Source organism: Pagrus major, chromosome 16 (genome assembly GCF_040436345.1).
Source record: "Pagrus major chromosome 16, Pma_NU_1.0".
Taxonomy (NCBI): Eukaryota; Metazoa; Chordata; class Actinopteri; order Spariformes; family Sparidae; genus Pagrus; species Pagrus major.
Window position 1 is genome coordinate 597,695 of NC_133230.1, and position 22,219 is coordinate 619,913.

General features: G+C 43.6%; 1 protein-coding gene across 1 annotated transcript in view; it reads right to left on the reverse strand.

Annotated features, from left to right (window-relative positions):
* Positions 1-4,451: 4,451 nt before the first annotated feature.
* The window catches only part of mapkbp1 (mitogen-activated protein kinase binding protein 1), a 33,029-nt gene continuing 15,261 nt past the window's right edge, over positions 4,452-22,219 (reverse strand). The window contains exons 13-31 of the mRNA XM_073483914.1: positions 19,486-19,611; positions 19,290-19,381; positions 18,625-18,737; positions 13,174-13,249; positions 12,964-13,075; positions 12,721-12,784; positions 12,197-12,325; positions 11,325-11,458; positions 11,190-11,230; positions 10,940-11,098; positions 10,727-10,861; positions 10,498-10,625; positions 10,300-10,424; positions 9,576-9,827; positions 7,448-7,529; positions 6,928-7,304; positions 5,995-6,780; positions 5,743-5,828; positions 4,452-5,611 (exon numbers count right to left, since the gene is read on the reverse strand). Coding sequence (XP_073340015.1) covers positions 5,372-5,611; positions 5,743-5,828; positions 5,995-6,780; positions 6,928-7,304; positions 7,448-7,529; positions 9,576-9,827; positions 10,300-10,424; positions 10,498-10,625; positions 10,727-10,861; positions 10,940-11,098; positions 11,190-11,230; positions 11,325-11,458; positions 12,197-12,325; positions 12,721-12,784; positions 12,964-13,075; positions 13,174-13,249; positions 18,625-18,737; positions 19,290-19,381; positions 19,486-19,611 — 3,257 coding nt within the window. The 3' untranslated portion in view covers positions 4,452-5,371. The remainder of the gene's footprint in view (positions 5,612-5,742; positions 5,829-5,994; positions 6,781-6,927; positions 7,305-7,447; positions 7,530-9,575; positions 9,828-10,299; positions 10,425-10,497; positions 10,626-10,726; positions 10,862-10,939; positions 11,099-11,189; positions 11,231-11,324; positions 11,459-12,196; positions 12,326-12,720; positions 12,785-12,963; positions 13,076-13,173; positions 13,250-18,624; positions 18,738-19,289; positions 19,382-19,485; positions 19,612-22,219) is intronic.

Genomic DNA, 22,219 nt, shown 5'->3' on the forward strand with positions numbered 1-22,219 from the left:
GTCAGAATTTATTATTTTCAACATGTTGATTTATTTCACTTTATTTTCTGTTGAAGATTTAAAGATAAACAGATATGAAGTCGCAGGAAGTACTCAAATACTTTACTTCAGTAAAAGTACTAATAACACACTAAAAAGTACAAATAATCGAGTTAAGTACAAGTACAGTACCTGAGTACATGTACATGGTTACTTTCAACCACAAGGATACAAAGAAAATACTAAATTTCTAATGTAATAGATTACTTTATATACACACAAAAGGTGGTTATGTAAAGTAAATACAAGCTCGGAGAGTAACAGATTACATGTAGCAGGATTATGTAATCAGGATACCAAAAATGGTAACTGTATTCTGATAAAGTTACAGAAAACAAAGTAACAGAGTAATTAAGTTACATTACTTTAATATTGTGATACTTGGATTACATTACTGACTATATTCTTAAGAGTAATTGTATCAGAATACATTTATTAAAGTAATCCTCCCGACACTGATGATAACCATGTGGAGGACTGTTTAATTAATAAACATATATATAAATATTAATTATTAAACACTGATAAATGAACGAGATGTTTAATCTGTCAGACGTGATGTCATCGACTCTCTGACTTTAATATCTGAGATCATCTGCTGTTAGAATAACGTTTCTGTAGATGAAACAGAAATATAGAAAATAAATGTTTCAGCAGCGACGACACTCAAACTGAGGCTGCGTCAGTTATTGATCAGTTATTAATCAGTTATTAATCAGTTATTAATCCACGTCAGCTGATGGATGTGGAGCTGCTCGGTCTTTCTGACTTTGTCTTTGTGTTTCCAGTTTTGGAGCGACGGCTGATGAAGATCCAGACTCAGAGCTCAGGTGAGTGTCTCTGACGTACGGAGGCCCTGAAGGGTCAAATCAACATTGACTAAATCTGATCTGAATAGTTTGTATGTCTGTTGTTTAATCTTTCTAAGTTCTGTCAGTGTCTTATTTTATTGGTGAAAATGTGAAAAAGAAATTCAGATTATTTTTTTTAAGTTCTGGCAAAAGAAAAAAAGAAGTTTCTGTAAGTGTTTGTTAAACTTTATACTGGTACCGGTACCAGTACTGGTTCTGACCACCGGTGGCTGACGAACAAAAACCTCATTAAAATGTTTCCTCCTGATTTCACACAAATACACTTTCTGTCCTGCTTAAACTTGATTTTTCACTCATAAAAACAAATTTCATGAAAATGTGATTTCACTCATTTAAAAAATCATCAGAATTTTTTTTTCACATCAAAGAAAATCTTTTTTTATTCAGTTTCACTCATGAAAGTTTTTTTTTTTTCTTGAATTCAAGTCTTAAAAAAACTGACACCAGTTTGTTCCTGGTGTGTTTTCAGTTCAGTCGGATCAAATCTCCTCCGTTGAGTCCAGACTGACAGACGGACTCAGCAGCACCACAGGTCCAGACCGACCCACTTCATAGTTTTTATTAACACACGTGATGATTTCTTACCGATGAATCTGATATTTACTGTTTCCTGTTCAGCTCTGCAGCTCAGACTGAACGTCTGTGAGACACAGCTGGAACATCTGGAGACAGAGAACACAGGTAACACTGCAGGCTGGACACACGTCAGACACACGTCAGTTTACTGGTTCCGTCTCATCCTGTTTCCGTCTCATCCTGGTTCTGTCTCAGTTTTTGTCCTCAGACTGAATCAGACTGAGGACCATCTACAGGAGCTCACCGACAAAAACTCAGGTTTGGACTTTACACATCATTTTTTTAAGACAAAACTTTTCTTCACACGGTGAAAAACAAAATTCTCCTGAAAAGAAAAATACTTTTTCTTTTCAGGAGAATTTTGTGTTTTTGTTCGACTCAAAAATTATCATTTTTTCCTTCTGAGGAACTTTTTTTCTCCACTCGCTCACAGAAAACAGAAAAGCTGCAAGATTTTTTAATTTTTTTAATTTGTGAAATTCAATGTAAATAAAGATTCAGGAGATGTTTTTGTGTTAAAATGTGAAACAGTTGAAAAAAGTTCTGTCTTAAAGAGACATTCTGCTAAAAGACTCAAATTCTCTCCTGAAAAAGTTGTTTTTGTTCTTCTGGACTTTCATACAGCAGAATAAATATTAATAAACTCACTTTCACACTTTTAGTTGTTTTGCTCCGTTTTACAAATGACAAAATGTGTGAAAGTGAAACGACAGCAAGAAAACTTTCATCTGTAAGATTAAACTATTTTACTGTTTCACATGGAAAGTCCACAGATGGAAGAAATGAAGGAACTTTTAAAGATTTTCCTGCAAACGTTTTATTTCCCTTAAACTCAGGAGAGAAAACTCATTGAGGTCAGACGAGAAGGATTTGTCCCTTCAGGGCTTCTGTACATTGAATGTGTTTTTGAAAGGTGAGCTGGAGCTGAAGGTGGCGTTCTCAGCCGGCCTGACTGATTCAGGATCAGTCGGACCGTTTGACGAGGAGACGACTCTGATCTTCTCCAAAGTCATCACCAACGTGGGCGGAGCCTACAACCAGACCGCAGGTGAAACGTGTAGATTTATGAGCTCTCAGGGCCACCGTACTCCAGCTGTGCTGACGGACATATAAGTCAAGATAGACGATGTCATGTGATGTATCTGTGTCTGTCTCCGCCCCCTGTGTATGTCAGTGTGTTAACCCCGCCCCCTATGTGTCTATAAGCGTGTTAACTCCGCCCCCTGTGTCTGTCAGTGTGTTAACCCCGCCCCCTCTGTGCCTGTCAGTGTGTTAACTCCACCCCCTCGGTGTCTGTCAGTGTGTTAACTCCGCCCCCTCTGTGTCTGTCAGGTGTGTTGTGTTTAATGCTGCCCTGCTCTGTGTCTGTCAGTGTTAACTCCGCCCCCTCGGTGTCTGTCAGTGTGTTAACCCCGCCCCCTCTGTGTCTGTCAGTGTGTTAACTCCGCCCCTCTGTGTCTGTCAGTGTTAACTCCGCCCCCTCTGTGTCTGTCAGTGTGTTAACTCCGCCCCCTCTGTGTCTGTCAGTGTGTTAACCCCGCCCCCTCCGTGCCTGTCAGTGTTAACTCCGCCCCCACTGTGTCTGTCAGTGTGTTAACTCCGCCCCTCTGTGTCTGTCAATGTTAACTCCGCCCCCTCTGTGTCTGTCAGTGTGTTAACTCCGCCCCTCTGTGTCTGTCAGTGTGTTAACTCCGCCCCTCTGTGTCTGTCAGTGTTAACTCCGCCCCTCTGTGTCTGTCAGTGTGTTAACTCCGCCCCCTCTGTGTCTGTCAGTGTTAACTCCGCCCCCTCTGTGTCTGTCAGTGTGTTAACTCCGCCCCTCAGTGTCTGTCAGTGTTAACTCCGCCCCCTCTGTGTCTGTCAGTGTGTTAACTCCGCCCCCTCTGTGCCTGTCAGTGTGTTAACCCCGCCCCCTCTGTGCCTGTCAGTGTGTTAACCCCGCCCCCTCTGTGTCTGTCAGTGTGTTAACTCCGCCCCCTCTGTGCATGTCAGTGTGTTAACTCCGCCCCTCAGTGTCTGTCAGTGTGTTAACTCCGCCCCTGTGTCTGTCAGTGTTAACTCCGCCCCCTCTGTGTCTGTCAGTGTGTTAACTCCGCCCCCTCTGTGTCTGTCAGTGTGTTAACTCCGCCCCCTCTGTGTCTGTCAGTGTGTTAACTCCGCCCCCTCTGTGTCTGTCAGTGTGTTAACTCCGCCCCTGTGTCTGTCAGTGTTAACTCCGCCCCCTCTGTGTCTGTCAGTGTGTTAACTCCGCCCCCTCTGTGTCTGTCAGTGTGTTAACTCCGCCCCTCGGTGTCTGTCAGTGTTAACTCCGCCCCCTCTGTGTCTGTCAGTGTGTTAACTCCGCCCCTGTGTCTGTCAGGAACGACCGGCCAATCATCTTCAATCTGGACCTCAACAACCATGGTGGTTACGCCTCCACATCCAACGACGTGGTTCTGCAGCTGGAGGAGGGTGACGCGGTCCGCCTCAGTTTGCCGGCGAGCTACCGTCTCTACGACGACTCCAGAAACTTCAGCGTGTTCTCCGGGTTCCTGCTGTTCCCCTCTGATGGACGGCGCCAGGGTCAGGGTAGGAGTGAGACCTCCTCTCTAACATAAACTATCAGTTATCAGACTGGAACTGAAGGAGTGGACTTTTGTTTTGATAGTGACTTCCTGTCTGTTAAAGAAACATGTTTACATCTCTGAAGCTAATTAACATTAATAAACATTAAAATAACGTCTAAATATGTGTAATTTATAAGAAACGGAGGGCAGCAGAACCGCTAACTGCTGCTAGCTGTTCTTCATGTAGCTCAGTTAGCTGTGGAGCTAAGCGGCCTATTAGCTTGTTAGCCGTGTTATTATAATTAACAGAAGCGCTCACTGTGTTCATGTCAATGATTTATTATTCAAAGAAGATCAAACGGGCGACCAATCAGCTTCGAGAAACTGTGGAAGACAAAATTCTCATAAAAAAACAAAATCAGTCTCAAACTTTTATTAAATTTGACTAAAACAAAGTGAACTTTGACCTGTGAGTGTTACAACAAACTGTAAAGTGTTTCTCTACAACAGTTATAAAAATGTACATCCTCCATCAGACGTCATGATTTATAAAAACATGTTGGTCAGTGAAGTCTGGTCCAAGTGAAGTCTGGTCCAGGTGAAGTCTGGTCCAGGTGAAGTCTGGTCCAGGTGAAGAGTCGTCAGTAGTCTTAAACAGGAAATAAATACAAACTGTTCATCAGAAACAGGAAGTCTGCTTCACGTTCAAGTGAACTCAGGAAAAAACATTTACATCAAATAATCGAACAATAAAGTTTGTTCAAAACGTCTCGTATTGCTGTTTGCTCCTTTAAAAAGTCTCTAATGTTCCTACATGATAATCAATAATAATCAATAGAAGATCAATAATCCAAACAACAGGAATGAAAACGGAGAAAAATCTTCAGAATGTCGGAAAAACGTCTTTAAAAAACAACTTCGATAAAAAGTTCAGAAGTTTCTAAAAAATCGGTCCAAAGACTCGACGTGTCGCTCGTTAAGACCAAAGAACAGAACCGTCCAGAATCCGGAACAAAATGGCTTCAGATCCTTCATCTGTGACGAGGAGGAGGAGCAGGACGTGATGAAGAGGAGGAGGTGATAAAAAAAATAAAATAAACAAGAAGAAAAAGGAGGAAGACGAAGAGGAGGTGTTTAGTGTTGTGTTGAGCCTCCAGTGAACAGCCTGCAGGAGGAGGTGATGAGGAGGAGGTGATGAGGAGGAGGTGATGAAGAGGTGATGAGGAGGAGGTGATGAAGAGGAGGTGAGGAGGAGGAGGTGGAGGTGATGAAGAGGAGGTGAGGAGGAGGAGGTGATGAGGAGGAGGTGATGAAGAGGAGGTGAGGAGGTGGAGGAGTCTAGTGCTGTGTGTCGAGCCTCCTGCTGACGGCCTGCAGGAGGAGCAGTGAGTACTCCTCCAGCAGAGCCGCCGTCTTCGCCTCCCCCACTCCTCCCAGCCCCCCCTCCACTCCCAGCATGCTCGGCGCTCCGAGCGGCAGGCAGTCGAGCTCCGCCCTCATGGCCTGGAAGGCCTCTGATAGGACGACGGCCATCTGACGCTGGTCGGGGGCGGAGTCATCGAGGGAGGAGCCGCTCACCTGGAGGAGAGAGACCCAGGTGAGTGATGTCACTGATGATGTCAGCAGAAACCAGAGCCACCAACCAAACTCCATTCATTTTATGAGTATTTTAGATTCATTGAATTCAGATGTGTGTTAATCGTCCTCACCTTCCTGTACAGGTGTGTTGCTCTCTTGAAGCAGCTCTGCAGCTCATTGGTCAGAGCTCTGCAGGTCTCCACACTGATTGACTGGTCTGTGGAGAGAGAGAGAGACAGGGAGGGTGAGACAGGGAGAGAGAGAGAGAGACAGGGTGAGAGAGAGAGAGAGTTTCACCTTAACATTCGTCTGTTGATGGAGAGAGACAGGGAGAGAGAGACAGGGAGGGCGAGAGAGAGAGAGAGAGGAGTGCAGCGTCTCACCCGTCAGTGTGGAGGAAGAGGAGGCAGAGCCCTGATGGAGAGATGACAGGATGAAGGGATGAAGAGGAGGAGGAGGGTCCAAACCTGTGTTGTCTCTCTGAGGCTCCTCCTCCTGTCGGGGGGGAGTCAGGGGGGAGACGGAGACGGGAAGAGGCCGCGGCGAAGCAGACGAGGCGGAGGGTGGAGTGAAGGAGGCGATGGAGGGCTTGTCGGGGAGCGGTCTGCTGCTGCCGGGGACTCGAGCCTGGAGGCCGCGGGGGGGAGCTGCCGCCTGGTTACCATGGTTACCCAGAGATGAGGAGGCGACGACGACCGGAACGACGGCGGCGTGAGGGGGCGTGGCCAGAGCTGTGCTGCAGGGCACCACGGCAACAAGAGGAGGCGGAGTGTCTTTGACCTGAGAGGACGATGATGTCACTGAGGGTTCCTCGCTGGGATCGGCGTTGAGGCCGTCGCCCACGGAGACGGAGCGCGACATCTTGGCCATGGAGCTGGCGGTGGGGCTCATGTAGGAGCGAGCCGACGGCGTGGAGGAGGAGGTGGAGGTGGAGGAGGAGGAGGACTTCCTGGGGGTGGAGACAGCAGACGGGGCTGGCGTCGAGGTGATGGCGGCTGTCTCCTGCTGTGGCGACCTCGGAGAGGCGGGGCTTGGTCTCTGAAGGGGCGTGGCTATAGACGGGGGCCGCCTGGGGGAGGAGGGGAGGGTGGTGGGACGTTGGGGGGGGAGGAGCGGCTGAGGGGAGACTTCTCTGGAGGGACGAGACACCGAGGAGGAGGCGGAGTCACCTGAGGGATGAGACAAGGTAAGACTTTTAAGACCTGTTCAAAAACTTTCCAGAACCAGTTCAAAAACAGGTTCTGGTGTTTAAAGTTTTTAGAAAACTTTCAAAAGTATTCAACAAGTTTCAGAGGGGGACCAGTCTGGGGGCGTACCTGTGTCCGTCAGCAGGTTCTGGACCGACTGAGCCTTCCGGAGTCCAGGGGAGGAGTTCAGATGGGAGGCGGCGGCCCGGGCCGTTGGACCCAGGTTCCTCCTGGACTCCTGGACCGTGGTCTGGACCTTCTTCTTCAGAGGGGAGGTCCGGTGGGCCTGCTGAGCCGAGGAGGTCTCCTGCTCCTCCACCTGGCTCTGGAGCTGATCTGGATCCTGAGCTGGAGGCTGCGTCTGGTCCTGGTTCCAGGAGACCCTCCTGTCCTGGGTGTGGTTCTGCTCCATCAGAGGGCGGACCTCTGAGACCAGAGGACGGGCCTTCACCTCCCCTCCTCCTCCTGCCCCAGTGGTCCGCGATGGGAGAGAAAGAACTGTCCGACTGAGGAGAACCAGAACCAAACAGTGTTACAACAAACAAAACCAGACGTTCTGACAGGTTCACAGTCTGTGTTCAGGTTATTGATCATGTTGTGATGTCACTGATCATGTTGTGATGTCACTGATCATGTTGTGATGTCATACCTTCCAGCTGAACTCTGGGACAGGAACCTGGAGGAGATGCTGAGACTCTCACTGGAGCTGTGAGACGCTCTGCTGGGACTTCCTGTCAACACACGGATCACATGATCAAACACACGGGTCACAACTGGGATCAAAAGTCGTTAAAATATCTCGGAATAAACCTGCCGAAAAGAATTCAAACACTGGCAGAGATAAATTATGGCCCCCTCTTAACGAAAATTAAAGACGACATACACAGATGGAACTCAATTTCTTTTCTTAGTCTTAGTCACAGAATTGACTCTGTAAGAATGAATATTCTCCCACGATATCTCTACTTATTTCAGGCACTCCCTGTAGAAATTTCCCCAAAACAATTTTCTGAACTGAATAAGATTATTTCCAGATTTATTTGGCAGGGTAAAAAACCCAGGGTTAGATTTAAGACATTACAACTCCCAAAAGAGCAAGGGGGAATGTCACTACCTAATTTTAAAGATTATTTTTATGCAGCTCAGATTAGACCCCTAATTAATTTGTGTAACCCATCCTTTCAAGCTAGATGGAAAGATATAGAACTCTCAAGTTTAGTTGATCCCCCAATACAAGCAGCACTACCTCACAAACATTTGGAAGGACTTGTAGATAAGATACAGAACCCATGGATCAAAGTGCAGTTAAAAATTTGGAATATGATAAAAGATGAGTACAAATTAAGTAACAAATTACAAATAATTCAATGGTGTGCTTACGATCCGGAGTTTAAGGCTAACGCAATAGATAAAGGATTTAAATCATGGATTTCGAAAGGGATAACGACATACTATTCTCTTACAGAAAAGGGACAATTTAAAAGCTTTGATAGGTTGAAGGAAGACTATAACCTGGACAGAACTGAATTCTTTAGGTTCCTCCAGGTACGTAGTCGTTTTGAAAATATCAGAAAGGAAACAGACCTTAATGACCCCATATCAAAATTTTTTACTGATGCTTATCAAAGAAAATCAAACAAGGGTGTCATCTCCAGAATTTATAAAGGCCTATTGTCTAAAAAGTCCCACAATACAGATTATGTTAGGAAAAAATGGGAGAGAGAGGGTAGTCTGTTAATATCTGAAGAGGATTGGCTCAACATTTGCCAATCCCAGTGGAAATGCACCAGCTCTCATTCATGGCGAGAGTTCGGTTGGAAGTGTATGATCCGTTTCTTTATTACACCTAAACAAAAGGCACATTTTACTGGAGGGGAAGCTACGTGCTGGAGGCAATGTGGACACCGGGAAGCCAATCACTGGCATATTTTTTGGGAATGCCCAGTGGCTAAATCCTTCTGGGCAGAGCTTCATAAAGTATTAAGTGGTCTATTTAACACTAATTTGCCTATGCAGTTTTCCACATTATTTTTAGGAAATTTTGATTTACAGGTCAGGAAAGCTGATGAATACTTATTTGATATTTTGATAACCGCTGGTAAAAAAGCAGTTACAAGACATTGGTTGGTCCCCGATCCACCCACAATACAGGAGTGGATAAGTATCGTAAATGACATTTACCTTATGGAAAGGATTACCTTCTCCCTCCGCCTTCAAAAAATCATATTTACTAAAAGGTGGGCCAAGTGGGTTAAATATGCCGGTCTTGAACAGACAGAAGTACGGAATGGGTGACCTTGCAATGCTGTTTTTTTCTTTCCTTATTATTTTATTTTATTTTTATTTTTTTTTTATTGTTTTGTTGGAATTTAGGATTAATCTGTACCACTCATACTTTACTTCAAAACTGCCTGGTAGACATTTCTTTATTTGCTCTTTTATGTAGGCCTATCTCTCCCAGTTTGTTCAAAGTTTTTAGATGTAATTCATTTACCTTTGTGTATTTTGTTTATTGTTTTATACACACATAAAAAAATGTAATTGTGAGTGGCAGAAGTAACATTGTATGTTCCTTGAAAGTAATTACTGTATTGTAATGCTCTCACAAAATAAAAATAAAAAATGTCAAAAAAAAACAAACACACGGGTCACATGATCAAACACACGGGTCACGTGATCAAACACACGGGTCACGTGATCAAACACACGGGTCACGTGATCAAACACACGGGTCACATGATCTGTATGACGGCCTGTGTGATGTAACATGTCTGTACCTGAGCCTGAGAGGTCAGCCAGAGTGACAAAGTGCTCCTTGAGGAAGGCCTCCTGGTCTGGAGTCTGAGGGACGAGCTGAGAGGCCCTGACTCCTCCTCCTCCTGCTCCTCTTCCTCCTCCTCCTCCTGCTCCTCCTCCTCCTCCTCCTCCTCCTGCTCCTCCTCCTCCACCTGCTCCTGCTGCCTCCTCTTCATCCTCCTCCAGCTCAGAGGAGTTTCCGTCCACACTGAGCGGCTCTGTGGGCTCAGAGTCTGACAGACGACACAGAGGCAGGTCAGTCTGTGAGTACTCTATTACCCAGAGTAACTACAGTCATACTCGAGTAAAAGTAAAGATATGGTGTTAAAATACTACTTTGGTAAAGTCACACAGTACTCAAGTAAAAGTACAGTTTTGAGGTACTTTGTACTTATTACTCCACTACATTTATTTGATCACTTTAGTTACTAGTTAGTCTACAGATTACATTTTAAATGAATTGATTTTCTCATCAATCAGATAAAAACAGTGACTGACGATCAGCTGACTCACAGTTTATACACACATACTGATACTTTGATACTTAACTACATTTAACATCAGATACTTTAAGACTTTTACTCGAGTATGACTTCTGAAAAGTAACTAGTAACTAAAGCTGTCAGACAACTGTAATACTCAAGTAAAGTACCTCAGAATAATATTAAAGTAGTTGAGTAAAAGTACTCTTACATGGTGTCTCACCGTCTCCTGCAGGTCTGACTGGACTGGACAAACTGGAGTTGAAGCCCAGCGAGCAGCCGCTGTCCGGGCTGGGTTTGTCCCGTCGCCCACCTGCAGCAGGACACGCCTCCTTCACCTGGAACTCACTGACAGGAAGAGGCGGGGTTAGCAGGGGGCGGGGCTTAAACTGAGTCTGTCCTGATGATGCAACAGCCCTACCTCTCTGCCAGGCTCACTCTGTCCTCCCATTGGTCAGGATACAGCACCAGCTCCTCCCTGTCTGGGCTGTGATTGGTCAGATGGATGAAGTCTGGCCTCTGATTGGTCCTCGTCTCATCTTCCTCGGCCTGGACGGACAGAATCAACTCAAGGTTCACTTCCTCACTTCACCCTCCCGTCATCAATGAAGACATGAATCATGATGAAACCTTCAGCTGTGTGTTCTCACCCATGCAGAGGTGACCTGCAGACTGACGGTGCTCCCCAGCTCCTGATTGGTCCTGTGTAGCCCCACCTCCACACCTGAGCCCCTCCCCCTCTGGCTGCAGGAAGAGGCGCTCACACCGAGGGGGCGTGTCTTCACCTGAGTGGGCGGGACCAAAGGTTAAAACGCTGCATTAAATGTAGAAAAAGACGAACAGAGTCTAGTGTGTAGCTGTACCTCCTCCTCCTCCTCCTCCTGCGTCTCCTCCTGTCTGTTGGGGCAGTACGAGTCCAGCAGTCTCAGGTCCAACATGGACTTCACCATCAGGACGCCGTCCTCGGAGCTGCCCGCCCTCCTGGACCAGCGCCGGCGAGGAGGTCGACCCCCCGACCCCTCCTGAGGAGAAACACAGAGATAATAAAGTTATGAGATGATATATGCTCCGTTATGACGAGGATCACATCTGAGTCTGAGGTGTTTCACTCACCTTCCTGCCGTCCAGACAGCTGAACTTCTCATCAGATGTTTCTGCAGGAACAAACATTAAAATAATGGTTTTTGGTCTCTGTACCATCTTTAGAATAAAAAGGTCCATGTACACACAGTTAACGACAGAACTGACCCGTCTCCTCCTCCAGACTTCCCGCTGTGACCACATAAGGACAGCAGAGCTCCTCCTCCTCCTCCTCTTCCTCCTCCTTGTCGCTGTCGGACGACATGGTGACGACACGAGGAGCCGACGCCTCCCTGCTGCTGCTGCGACACAGACACATATATGTATAATGTTTAATCAACGTGACAGAACAGAATAATTATATTTTATTAAATTCATATCAAGTTGACCAATGTTGTGAAATGTTTCCAGAGTTTTCCTTCAGAAGAGCCTCGGTGATGTTCCTCCTCAGTGATGTTCCTCCTGACACGTTTATATTTACTGGCATGTTTTTTAACTGTTTGAGAAACGCTGTATTGCATCTTTGTGTATGAAGTTTGTTTTACTATATTATTATTATTAATACGTTTCTCTTCTTAAATGTCTGTAGCTAATAAAGCCAAAGATATTTGGAAATATGATTAACTTTTTGTTTCAGTAGAAATTAATTATCTTTCAACTGTTCACTCATATTATTCAGAAATGTTTGCTTTAATTGACATCATGAGTTTAACAGAAGAACTTCTCTTCAGTACATTTTCATAAATTATATTATAATATATTCATATTTTTATATTTAGATGGATTCAGTTTAGTTTTAGTCAAAATGTTTAAAATGTATAAATCCCTTTTCATTACTGTCATTAAACAGAATCAACTCATCAGTCAGTACTATTTGTCTTTGTCATTATTTTATTTCTGCTTTTATAAATTGTATTTCTGCTCTGTCTTCGTATCATTCAAAAGTTTCTACTTTTAATCTCTTGAATTCATTAAAGTTTATGCAGACACAGTTTTTTAAATTAACACTGACACACGTCTGCTGTGACGCTAACATTTACCTGAGGTTCACCACTTTCTGCTGAGGTGCATTCTGGGAGTTCTGAGTGCTGCTGGGAGGTCGGAGGTCAGCGAGTCGCTGCCTCATCCTGATGGTCAACTCTGGACTGAGACGCCACACGAAGATACAGCTGAGAACACAAACAGACGCTTCATTAATACTTTTATAAAATATTTATTCTAAACGTTCTGATGTGATTTATAAATGATAAAATCTCTAAAATGAAACAATAAAGAAACTCTTTAAACGTGCTGTCTGTAAGAAAAGTTGATTTTTTAATCTCATTCCAAACTCGTCAAATACTGACACACCCTGACAGAGGACGGGTTCGCCTCCATCCCACAGCGTCGTTATTTGACGAGCTGAGAATGAGGCTTTTCTTACAAACATCATGTTTACCAGTCAGATGACACTGACCGATAAATCAACATGTTCTCTTGAGGATCAAACTGTGATGTCACCATGTTAACATTTAAAAAAACCTTCTGTAACTGCTGAACGTGTGGATGTAAAGGTGAGACGTACCTGTCTCCAGACACTGTGATCAGGTGTCTGCAGTCACTGCTGAACTTCAGACCTGTGACGATCTCTGAGAGACAGACAGACAGACAGACAGACAGAGGGTTAGACAGAAATATACACTCATCACAAACTAAAACAGAATATAAAATACAACATATATGACGGTCAGTATTTTAAATAAATTAAACACAGTAATGAGCCCTCATAGAAACAATAAGGAGACAATAGTGATGAAGTTGTTCTGACCTGAGTGTCCGAACATGGTGGCCACACACTCTCCAGAGTAGAAGTCAAAGATACTGATGTTCTTATCTGAACAGGAGGTGGCGATGTAGAGACCTGACGGGTCGATCTGCACCTGAGGAGGAGTTTCATATATGTCAGCTAACTGTTAATCAGTCATCAATACCTGCTGTTACCATGGAAACATCCTCATGGAAGAATGGTGGGACATACCTTGATGAGCGTCCCGTCCTCGCCCTGAGAGCCTTTATACATCTTCTTCTGTTTCCCGTTACTGATGTTAAAGATCCTGCAGGAGGAAGAGCAGAGGGACTGACATCATCATCATCATCATCAACATGGTCACCGAAACGGTTGTCACCATGGTAACCGAAATGGTGGTCAACATGGTCATCACCATGGTAACCGAAATGGTCGTCACCATGGTAACCGAAATGGTCGTCACTATGGTCACCGAAATGGTGGTCAACATGGTCACCAAAAAGGTCATCACCATGGTCACCGAAATGGTCATCACCATGGTTACCAAAAAGGTCATCACCATGGTCACCGAAATGGTCGATGGTCGGACGAAGCTACTGGGGCGCCCCACGTTATTTTTATAATATTAAAGGTCCTGCAAGAGGAACAGGAAAATAACTGATCATCCTCAGCAACACTGACATCGTCAAAATCCACGTCATCATCGACAACGTGTTGATTTTCTAATATTAAAGGTCTTGCAAGAGGAACAGGAAAATAACTGATCATCCTCAGCAACATTGACATCGTCAAAATCCACGTCATCATCGACAACGTGTTGATTTTCTAATATTAAAGGTCCTGCAAGAGGAACAGGTAAATAACTGATCATCCTCAGCAACATTGACATCGTCAAAATCCACGTCATCATCGACAACGTGTTGATTTTCTAATATTAAAGGTCCTGCAAGAGGAACAGGAAAATAACTGATCATCCTCAGCAACATTGACATCGTCAAAATCCACGTCATCATCGACAACGTGTTGATTTTCTAATATTAAAGGTCCTGCAAGAGGAACAGGAAAATAACTGATCATCCTCAGCAACATTGACATCGTCAAAATCCACGTCATCATCGACAACGTGTTGATTTTCTAATATTAAAGGTCTTGCAAGAGGAACAGGAAAATAACTGATCATCCTCAGCAACATTGACATCGTCAAAATCCACGTCATCATCGACAACGTGTTGATTTTTTTAATATTAAAGGTCCTGCAAAAAGAATAGGAAAAGAAAAGGGACGGATTATCATCAGCAACCTCGACATCAACATGGTCGTCAGCGCGGTCTTCAACATGGTCACCGAAATGATCGTCAACACTGTGGTCAACATGGTCATCACTATGGTCACTGAAATGGTCATCACCATGGTTACTGAAATGGTCGTCAACATGGTCACTAAAATGGTCATCCCCATGGTCACCGAAAAGGTCGTCAACATGGTGGTCAACATGGTCATCACTATTGTCATCACCATGATTACCGAAATGGTTGTCAACATGGTCACCGAAACAGTCATCACCATGGTTACCGAAATGGTTGTCAACATGGTCACCGAAACAGTCATCACCATGGTTACCGAAATGGTCGTCAACATGGTCACCGAAAAGGTCGTCAACATGGTCGTCAACATGGTGGTGAACATGGTCATCACCATGGTCACCAAAATGGTCGTCAACATGGTCACCGAAATGATCATCACCATGGTCACCAAAATGGTCGTCAACATGGTCATCAACATTGTCATCACCATGGTCACCAAAATGGTCATCAACATGGTCGTCAACTTGGCCACCGAAACGGTCGTCAACATGGTCACCAAAATGGTCACCGAAATGGTCATCAACTTGGTCACCGAAACGGTCGTCAACATGGTGGTAAACATGGTCATCACCATGGTCACCGAAATGGTTGACGGTCGGACGAAGCTACTGGGGCGCCCCACGTTATTTTTCTTATATTAAAGGTCCTGCAAGAGGAACAGGAAAATAACTGATCATCCTCAGCAACACTGACATCGTCAAAATCCACGTCATCATCGACAACAACGTGTTGATTTTCTAATATTAAAGGTCCTGCAAGAGGAACAGGAAAATAACTGATCATCCTCAGCAACATTGACATCGTCAAAATCCACGTCATCATCGACAACGTGTTGATTTTCTAATATTAAAGGTCCTGCAAGAGGAACAGGTAAATAACTGATCATCCTCAGCAACATTGACATCGTCAAAATCCACGTCATCATCGACAACGTGTTGATTTTCTAATATTAAAGGTCCTGCAAGAGGAACAGGTAAATAACTGATCATCCTCAGCAACATTGACATCGTCAAAATCCACGTCATCATCGACAACGTGTTGATTTTCTAATATTAAAGGTCCTGCAAGAGGAACAGGAAAATAACTGATCATCCTCAGCAACATTGACATCGTCAAAATCCACGTCATCATCGACAACGTGTTGATTTTCTAATATTAAAGGTCTTGCAAGAGGAACAGGAAAATAACTGATCATCCTCAGCAACATTGACATCGTCAAAATCCACGTCATCATCGACAACGTGTTGATTTTCTAATATTAAAGGTCCTGCAAGAGGAACAGGTAAATAACTGATCATCCTCAGCAACATTGACATCGTCAAAATCCACGTCATCATCGACAACGTGTTGATTTTCTAATATTAAAGGTCCTGCAAGAGGAACAGGAAAATAACTGATCATCCTCAGCAACATTGACATCGTCAAAATCCACGTCATCATCGACAACGTGTTGATTTTCTAATATTAAAGGTCTTGCAAGAGGAACAGGAAAATAACTGATCATCCTCAGCAACATTGACATCGTCAAAATCCACGTCATCATCGACAACGTGTTGATTTTCTAATATTAAAGGTCTTGCAAGAGGAACAGGAAAATAACTGATCATCCTCAGCAACATTGACATCGTCAAAATCCACGTCATCATCGACAACAACGTGTTGATTTTCTAATATTAAAGGTCCTGCAAGAGGAACAGGTAAATAACTGATCATCCTCAGCAACATTGACATCGTCAAAATCCACGTCATCATCGACAACAACGTGTTGATTTTCTAATATTAAAGGTCTTGCAAGAGGAACAGGAAAATAACTGATCATCCTCAGCAACATTGACATCGTCAAAATCCACGTCATCATCGACAACGTGTTGATTTTCTAATATTAAAGGTCTTGCAAGAGGAACAGGAAAATAACTGATCATCCTCAGCAACATTGACATCGTCAAAATCCACGTCATCATCGACAACGTGTTGATTTTCTAATATTAAAGGTCCTGCAAAAAGAATAGGAAAAGAAAAGGGACGGATTATCATCAGCAACCTCGACATCAACATGGTCGTCAGCGCGGTCTTCAACATGGTCACCGAAATGATCGTCAACACTGTGGTCAACATGGTCATCACTATGGTCACCGAAATGGTCATCAACATGGTCGTCAACATGGTCGTCACCATGGTCATCGAAATGGTCGTCAACATGGTCGTCACCATGGTCATCAACATGGTCGCCAACATGGTCATCGAAATGGTCGTCAACATGGTCGTCACCATGGTCATCAACATGGTCGCCAACATGGTCATCGAAATGGTCGTCAACATGGTCGTCACCATGGTCATCAACATGGTCGCCAACATGGTCATCGAAATGGTCGTCAACATGGTCGTCAACATGGTCATCGAAATGGTCGTCAACATGGTCGTCACCATGGTCATCGAAATGGTCGTCAACATGGTCGTCACCATGGTCATCAACATGGTCGCCAACATGGTCATCGAAATGGTCGTCAACATGGTCGTCACCATGGTCATCAACATGGTCGTCAACATGGTCGTCACCATGGTCATCAACATGGTCGTCAACATGGTCGTCAACATGGTCACCGAAACAGTCATCAACATGGTCATCACCATGATCACCAAAATGGTTGTCACCTTGGTAACCGAAATGGTTGTCAACATGATCGTCAACATGTTCACCAAAACAGTCATCAACATGGTCATCACCATGATCACCAAAATGGTTGTCACCATGGTCATCGAAATGGTCGTCAACATGGTCGTCACCATGGTCATCAACATGGTCGCCAACATGGTCATCGAAATGGTCGTCAACATGGTCGTCACCATGGTCATCAACATGGTCGCAAACATGGTCATCGAAATGGTCGTCAACATGGTCGTCACCATGGTCATCGAAATGGTCGTCAACATGGTCGTCACCATGGTCATCGAAATGGTCGTCAACATGGTCGTCAACATGGTCGTCAACATGGTCATCAACATGGTCGTCAACATGGTCGTCAACATCATTGTCGACATCAACGTTGTCTTTATCATCAACATATATCATATTATTTACTTGTATCATACATTCTGTGATTGAAATTTGTAAACTGTGATTTTGGATTAAATAAATAAAATTGATTTGATCTGAGTCGTCGCCTTCTTCATCCTCATTATCTTCATTATCATCACTTATCATCATGTCACAGTCATTTTCTCCATCAATCCATTGATTGTGCTTCATCATCACGAGCCTGTCTCGTCTCACTGACATGAAACTAGATGATAAAAACAAGTTTAGTCTGAGTTCTTCTTCCACTCTGCTCATGAGTCTCACAGTTGAACTGGGACAGTTTGTCTCTGCTGTGTTGTTTCCAGTCAGACCAGCAGGTGGCAGCCTCTCATCACACACAGAGCAGCCAGACAGGAAACCATTAAACCAGTTCTCATCATAAATCATGAACTCATCATGACTGCAGCCAGAATAAATGAATAAATGAATAAATGAATAAATGAATAAATGAACATCGTCTGTGGTGCGTTCATGTGCTGCTCTGGACATTACAAATGTTCCATATTATTTCATTATAATCAAACCTGCACAACAATAAACACACATGGAAGTTATTAAAGAAGATGATGTGAATACAGAAACTGTTCATGTTGTTCTTCTCTGTCAGGTCAGAAGAGGCCAAAGTTCCTGCAGCACATGAACACATGATGCAACATGGTCATCACCATGGCTTCTTCTTCTTCTTCTTCTTCTTCTTCTTGTTTTACCTCTTTTTTTATTTTATTCTCTGTCCCCTGTCCTTTCTTTTATTCACATCACCATCCTTCTGTTTCTGCTCCTTCATCTTGTTCATAACAGTACATTTTAAAAACTGTGATGGTGTGTTCATGTGCTGCAGGAACTTTGGCCTCCTCTGACCTGACAGTCATCTGAAGAACATGAACAGTTTCTGTATTCACATCATCTTCTTTATGTATGAAATAATGTCTGACATTTCAAATGTCAGAGCAGCACATGAATGCACCATCACCTTTATTAAATTTACTGTACCAACAAGATGAAGGAGCAGAAACTGAAGGATCGTGAAGAAGAAGAAGAAGAAGAAGAAGAAGAAGAAGAAGAAGAAGTAGAAGAAGACAGCATCATGGCAGATAATCCTAATCCATCTCTCAGTGCCTGCTGGGTAATCTGCAGCTGACAGACTGAACAGTCATGTTTGTCTCAGCTACAGCTGGATTAACACACACACACACACACACACACACACACACACACACACACACACACACCTGTGTGTGTTACCTGATGCTGCGGTCCTGACAGCCCACTGCTGCGTACTTCCTGGTCGGTTCCACGTCCATGTCGTACAGCGTCGTCTTCCTCACCACATGATGAGTCCTTGTGAACTCCAACCCCTCGTCCAGCTGTCGGCACAGGATGAGAAGAAGAAGAAATATAGATTTCATTATTGGATTATAATTATAGTGTCATTAATGTGTTGATGACTTCATGTTCAGAGTCGGTGGATCAATAAAGTGTTTTAATATCACTGTTGTAAAAGTACTCGACAGTTGTAAGTAAACATGGTGTTAAAATATTACTGTGGTAACAGTGAAAGTCACTCATGTGAAGAGTACTCGAGTAAAAGTCTTAAAGTATCTGATGTTAAATGTAGTTAAGTATCAAAGTATCAGTAAAGTAACTGATCATGTATTACATGTATAAACTGAGTCAGCTGATCATCATAATCACTGTTTTTATCTGACTGATGAGAAAATCTATTCATTTAAAAATGTAATCTGTAAAGTAACTAAAGTAATCAGATTAATGTAGTGGAGTGGAAGTATAAAGTTGCAGAAAATGGAAATACTTGAGTAAAGTACCTGAAAATTGTACTTCAGTACAGTACTTGAGTAAATGTACTTAGTTACTTTCCACAACTGACAGACCTGCAGTGAAGCAGTGACATCACTCAGGTGAGTCTCACCTGCTGAGCGGTTCCGGAAGTAAACACTCTTATCGGCTCCACAGCTGATCATCCTCACTTTGCCCTCATTGGCTGAGAGACAGGAAGAAGAAGAAGAAGATGATGATGTCAGAGGGTGAACCAACAACATGGACTGAACATGATGATGTCAGAGGTCAGAGGTCAGAGAGACTGACCAGCGAATCGGACGGCAGTGATGGAGGACGAGTGTTCATCCAGAGTCTGAACCAGACTGTAGTCTCTGCCCGCATCCAGGACGTGGATCAGACGGTCCCGACTGGCCGTGGCTAATAACTGGAGACCTGACAGACAGACAGACGGGTCAGACAGACAGACAGACAGACAGACGGGTCAGACAGACAGACAGACAGACAGACAGACGGGTCAGACAGACAGACAGACGGGTCAGACAGACAGACAGACGGGTCAGACAGACAGACAGACAGACAGACAGACAGACGGGTCAGAGACAGTCAAAGAGAGAAACTTGAACTCAGACGGTGTACGGTCGTATTTATAACGAAAACAGGTGTGAAACATTTCTTCTCTTCTCATGTTGTGAGTCTGTGTTGTCTGATTAAACTCAGTAGTGAACTGACGCTGTTTAAGCTCCAGACTGCAGCTCTGAGCTGCTGTCAGGAGACAGACGGGTTCTGGATGTTGTTTCAAACATTGTAATATTTGTATTTATATATATTTGTATTTGTTGTGTGTGTGTATATGAGTTGTGTGTGTGTTGTTCTGTTGGCAGAATTCCTCCTTCAGGGCTGATTGATTATTTTAAATTGAGTTTATCTTGGTTGAGTAGAAGAGCTGAACACTTTGTCCTGACGGTCCTGTGATAAACATACATGTTGTGATAAACATACATGTTGTGATAAACATACATGTTATGATAAACATACATGTTGTGATAAACATACATGTTGTGATAAACATACATGTTATGATAAACATACATGTTGTGATAAACATACATGTTGTGATAAACATACATGTTGTGATAAACATACATGTTGTGATAAAAATACATGTTATGATAAACATACATGTTATGATAAACATACATGTTATGATAAACATACATGTTGTGATAAAAATACATGTTGTGAGAGTCTCGTCACTGGACTCTATGTGAAGCTTGTCGACTCAGTCGTGTCTGTAAGAATGTTTTCTGTTCCTCCTTCTGTATTTTAATAGAATATGAATGTAAACGAGGATCATCGTCTCCACACCCGACAGATTTATTGGTTCATGAAGCATCCAGACTCTGTGCACGTGGAGCTGAACTCACCACACTGACCCCTCCAGGACACCAGAGAAATTAATTTCCTGTCATATGTTTTCTTTGATAAAAGCACGCTGAACTAAACACATGTGATTCTCTCAACACACACACACACACACACACACACACACACACACACACACACACACACACACCTCCTGACAGGATTAAACTGAGCTCATCCCGACTGCTGAGCTGGCGTCTTCTGTCTCAGCACTTTGGACCAAACTACAGGAAGTGATGTCACTCCTGCTGTTAGAGAGAGAGTGTGTGTGTGTGTGTGTGTGTGTGTGTGTGTGTGTGTGTGTGTGTGTGTGCGAGCGCGTGTGTGTTTACGAGCCTCAGCATTCCTCTGTGTGTGTTGTTGTTTCCATGTCGACAGTGAAGTGTTGTATTGTTGAGTTTGCTGGTTTAACTGTCGAGAGGTTTAATCGCCTGTTTTATGTGTGTGTGTGTGTGTGTGTGTGTGTGTGTACATTTCTCTCTCTAATAAACTTGCGTCACCAAATTCCAGTGAACTTCCTTCAGCTTGTCGTGGTGCTGCTGTGGAGTCACAGCTGGTTTCTATCCAACCAGCTCAGCTCGTTTTAATCAAGAAATCCATCAATAATCATTCAGACCTGACTGAATCTCCTCCGTCTGGGTTTGTAGACGTATTTTTGATGAACGATCAGATGCTACTGTAACCTCAGTGACAAACACATTGTGTTTCCTGTGACGGCTTCACAATAAAAGCCAGTTTGAGTGTTTTAATGTGAAACAGCAGGAGGAGGAAATGATTCTATAAAACACAAATGCCACCAACCAAACTCTGTACAATTTTCTGAATATTAAAGGATTCAAGTTTGGTTTGTTTTCACATTAAAACACTCAGACGGTTCTGAAGTCAGACGGTTCTGAAGTCAGTGCAGCTTTACTTTTGTTTTATTCTCCTGTCTTGACTGGCCGTAGCGGTTCTGTTTGGATCAAACTGTGACTGAGAATAATTCAGCTGCACTCTGATCTCTTATTGGTTGAGTCACATGTCATGTCACAAAAACCACAACTGAACAGTAACACACTGAGATCAGGTCAGCCTCAGTTTACAGGTTCACTGCCTGGCTCAGGGGCAGAGGAGGAGGGCAGAGCAGCTGCTGGTTCACACGCAACAACAACAGTGTTCAGGTCGTGTGACTGCAGACAGACGAGAGCAGCCTCACGCCACCGTCCCGTCTCCAGGACGACCACGTCAGATTGTGTTGATCTATGTTGATGATTTTATAAGAGAAGAGAAGCGAGTTCAGGTCGTCCTCAGAGAGGATGAAGATGGTGTCCGTCTGTGTCAAACACCTCATCACAGGTGAGTTAATGATGTCACTGAGTGAATGACAGGTGAGCCGATTGTGTCTGTAGATGGAAGAGAATCTAAAAAGAGTCTTTGTAAAGTTGGAACTACAGTTTTTACTGTAATAATAATAATAATTATACATTTTATTTGTAACGCACTTTATATTTAACAAAAAATCTCAAAGTGCTACAACAGCAACCAAAAAGAGAAAAATAAGTTAAAAGAGTTAAAAGCAGTTATCAAAGTTACACAAGCAAACAAAAAACAACAAATAAGGCCGACCTTAAAACAGCTG